The 4631-nt window shown below is 38.6% G+C and overlaps 1 protein-coding gene across 1 annotated transcript in view; it reads left to right on the top strand.

Moving 5' to 3' along the window:
• LOC101855140 overlaps positions 1-4631 on the top strand; it is a gene marked incomplete at its 3' end in the record, with an annotated part of 40147 nt that overhangs the window by 29541 nt on the left and 5975 nt on the right. Inside the window, 3 exon segments of the mRNA XM_035972474.1 lie at positions 1209-1342; positions 1749-1869; positions 3641-3820. Coding sequence (XP_035828367.1) covers positions 1209-1342; positions 1749-1869; positions 3641-3820 — 435 coding nt within the window.

Raw genomic sequence — 4631 nt, 5'->3', positions numbered from 1 at the left:
ATAGATAGATAGATAGATAGATAGATAGATAGATAGATAGATAGATAGATAGATAGATAGATAGATAGATAGATAGATAGATAGATAGATAGATAGACACATTGCCTTTATATAGCGCAAATCCCCGCTCAACAGCAAGCTCTATGCGCTTCACAATCTATCCTATTACTCCGACAGACATGAGAGCATTCTGAAACGAACTCAACTTCCTGGGAAGCATACAGTGCAAGCTGCCATTTATGGGCGCTAAAAACTAACATACTAGGCCACCGACGCCAAATCATATGAAACCTCACGAATAAGAAATCGCTACCTCAGAATTACAACGTTGTATATTGACATTTTTGGTCGTTTTGAGTTACTACGACCATGACGAGATTAGAAACCAAATGTTGTATCTGCTCAATTAGAATAGTAACTTTATTGTGAGTCGTTTTCAAGAATTTCAAAGAACTGCATAAGAAAAGGCTTGAAATGTTGTGAAACTCAAAAATTGTGGCGTCTAACTTCTCAAAACTAAGTACTGTGTAGACAGAACTATATAATCCTGAAGTCTCAAGCAGTCACAGCGGACAGCAAATCATATGAGGGTTCACGAATAAGAAATGTTGAAACTATGACACCACCACCAAAAAATGACAGAAGCTCGCAAGCTGCGCACATACATAAGGGGAGGTGGAGATTTTAAACGTCCAAAATGCGGCAAACGTTTCTTTCAACTTAGTCTCAGCAGCCACAGCAGAAGCTACAAGTAATCTAAACCTTTATTTCTTCTAATTCTTCAGTTTTTCGCTGGAGAAAGAATCTCCTCAGCGGATGTACTGGTCATCGCCTGACAGTGACGATGAGCTCATATTATTATATCAGTGCTTGTCAATCTTTTTATAGCCAGTGCCCACTTTTACCACCTTCAAGGGGTTAAAATTTTTGCATCGCTCGCCTACATGTATTTCCTAGTGAGGCGTTAAATAACACTCGTCACTACCCGGGTCAATCCTCACCGCCCACCAAAATAGTTGACAAGCACTGCTTTATAGTAACATTTCTTTCTGTTTCAAGCTGGCTTTTAGAACAATTTTCTCGGCAAAAGGAAAAGAAACCTGGTACTACATTTTCATTTAAATTGCTCTACTAATGATGAAATCGGCTGAAGAAAAGAAATGTACCAACACTAGCTTTTACCGTCTTCGTCGTTTGATCTTTTTCAGGTGTTCTCTTTCCTCCCGTACATGGAGGACATTCTCGAGGTTGCCAACAAAAAGTTCCTGAAGATTTCTGCGTGGAAGGTCGCCAAGTACTTAATCGCAAATTCGGACACCGTGACAAGGGAAATGAAACAAGAGTGAGTTTGATCAGCTGTGAGAAAATCTCCCAGGGCCAAAGAAAAAACAAACCTTTCAAGAGAGTGCATTGTGTGCATAAATTAAATGGTCTATCAGTACTATCACTCTTGTGGGTTCAACCATGACCGCAAAACACAAACCTTTTGCCACATCACTTGTTTTTCACTCATATAAACACTAGCTATCATAAGCTGTCATAATATAACCCTAATCGTAGGGACTATCTTGCAAGTTTAAGCTTTAATTAACACTTTGCTGTGGACAATACTGAACCTTAATAAAATCATTAAAAAGAACCAGTAGTTTCCCATCAATTCAAAGCGAGTCTTTGAAAATGAAGGTGCTGTATCCAAATCTTTACGTTCCCGTGCCAAGTATTGAATAAAACTATCTGTTCCTCCACAGGGCTGTCTGTTTGGTGCTTGAGTTCTCCACTCACAAGAAGCTTTGGAAGAAAGTTTACAGCGCTAACGATTTGTTCAGCTACATGCCCGGCTGTGTGGCCTACGGGGTCTCGGAGAAGAGGGTAAGTGTAGCTCATAGACTTGACTTATTATATCCTAGATTGCCATGTCTGTCTCTAGCTATTCTGTCTGTCTGGGTTGTGAAGGTTCGAAGCCAGGTTTCTGTGTCCTGTTCCCATCTTCTATTTGGTTTCCCCCTTCCTCTTTCGCTTTCCATCTTTACTACCAGAATATGTTTCTTGGCTGAATCACGTCCTTTAATATTTTTTAAAGGAGTCCCAATTACATTCTGTTTTAAAGGAGTGTTAGCGTTTTTATGTTTACTTTTCTATAAGGCATTTGAATTTGCTCTGGGTGTATTTCATTTGGAAAAAAAAAACCAACTATAGTACTTTTTCAAGTATCCGCTGAATTCTTAGAGTTTCATGTTTCATTTCCAAAGTTGTAATCCTTTTTGTATTCTGTTCATTGCTAATTCATGCTTCACACCCATAGATTGTGGAAGGAAATATTGTCGCTATCGCAAGCTATCTGTGTAAGACACATTTTGAGAATTTTCGGTTTTTACACGCTCTCAAAGCTCTATCAAAGATTCACCTTTCAGCATCACCAAAATGTGAGGCAGCGCGGTGGAATCAGGCTCTCGTCAATTTTTGGACATGTAGAGTTATTGGTATCATCTTAAAGCGTGTTCAGGTGTCTTTATTTGGATGAAAAAAAAGTATCCATTTATCATGAAACAAGTCGAGATATTACAAAATTTGCGAATGAAGGAGGTGGGGGTCCCCGGTTTTCAGAGGTAAAATTAGTTAGAAAATGGCCGCCAAAGATTTGTTAATTCCTTAGCTTAAGTGTCCGTGGTAACTGAAAATTTACATTTTTTTTGCCTTTAATCAACGTTTTTTAAAATGAAAACTCCACACAGAAACGAGTTCTTTAATGGGCATGAAAGGTGTTGAGCCAAAAAACAAAAATTTTATAAAAATTCACAAACCTGCGGAAAAGTGCAGATTTCTTCACTTCGATTATTTTGACGAGAGCCTGATTCCACCACGCTGCCTCACAAATGTAGTTGAATGTTTTGGCCTAGGCTTACAATTTTCTTGCTTTTCATGATTCCTGACGGGAACAAGACAACGAAAACTAGGTTTTTGTCTCTGGCGTAACAAGTGCCCAAAGGAACTTCAGTGGATTGCTTGATGCTCCAACTCTAGGGAACTTCTCAGAATTCGTATTTTTGTATCTTTGCATCGTCTTTTCCATATAGATGCTGTCAATCCAATATGTGAGGCAGCGTGGTGGAATCAGGCTCTCGTCAATTTTTGGGCTTGTAGAGTTATTGATATCATCTTAAAGCTTGTTCATTTATTTTTATTAGAATGAAAAACAAATATCCATTTATCTTGAATACTAGTCGAGATATTGGCGAAGGAAGGAGGTGGGGGTCACCTATTTTCAGAGGTAAAATAAGTGAAAAAATGGCAGCCGAAGATTAGTTATTTTCTTAGCTTAAGAGCCCGTGGTAACTGAAATTTACATTTTTTGTGCCTTTAATCAACGTTTTTCAGAAAAATCCACACAGAAATTACTTCTGTAATGGGCATGAAAGGTGTTGAGCCAAAAAAAACAAAACATTTTTATAAAAATTCACAAACCTGTGGAAAAATGCAAGTTTCTTCACTTTGATAATTTTGACGAGAGCCTGATTCCACCACGCTGCCTCACATATATCCTAAATATAATCTTATGTCAAGATGTCTTGGGAAACAGAAGGTCATGAACTCGACAGTTCACCTCAAAATGTCCTAATTCTTTATTCTGTGTGGTTGTCAGATCACTGAGGTGGTGAAAAAGGTCATTAGGAGTAACGCCTTTGAGTGGAACCAGGAGGGTATTGAGATGATCGCGCCCTTCATCGCTGCGGTACCCAAATCTCTCTTGAAAAACGTCAACGCTTCGTTGCTCTACGACAACTGGGGCCTCTTCAGCAATGCCAACTTCTCCATGGGGACGGTGAGTTGAATCTGGGAACACAATAAAAGTCATCACTTATTTGAGAAAGTAGCGTGGTCATAGTGAGCTTTACATAATAACAATCATCATCATCATCATCATCATCATCATCATCGTCATCATCATCATCATCATCATCATCATCATCATCATCATCATCATCATCATCATCATCATCATCCTCATCATCATCATAGAACATTTTTCATGTAGATTCTAGATGTGTTTGTGCGTTTTTCGAAACAATTAAGATCATTTAGGAGGCAGGCTTCTCACCCTGCCAGTCAGGGACAACCTGAGCTGAGAAGGATACAACATCCTAGCAGAAAGACCAAGATTCTCGATAGAAACGTTCTCCCCACTCGGGAATCGAACCTGGGTGGCCAACGTGCGATATAGCAGCGCCTATTCGCTACACCTTAGACATCTAAGAAGCCATACATGCTAGTCCTTTCAATGTACAGCAATCCTTTACAATACATACACCCGTCATCTGAGAACATACACTTAAAAGACAATAACTTTGACTGCTGATCACACTTGTTGAAAGGAAGCTTCGGAGATATCATTCTTTTTTTTTATTCCAACATTACATTTTCACTGTGTTTGTAGCACCATAAAAAAGCTACCTTAGACTTTAAAAAACAAGAGATGGGATTTCTGGGCGGCTCTAGAAAATGGTCGACAATTTTTTATCAATGATAAGATCATAAAACGGTCATACTTTATGAAGGACTTGTAATGGTTATCCGGAAATACATGCATACTTTTTAGTTCTACTATATTAATATGCATATTTATTAATTTTTTA

Source organism: Aplysia californica, unplaced genomic scaffold, assembly GCF_000002075.1.
Source record: "Aplysia californica isolate F4 #8 unplaced genomic scaffold, AplCal3.0 scaffold00702, whole genome shotgun sequence".
NCBI lineage: Eukaryota > Metazoa > Mollusca > Gastropoda > Aplysiida > Aplysiidae > Aplysia > Aplysia californica.
This window is presented reverse-complemented; position numbering and strand designations above follow the sequence as displayed.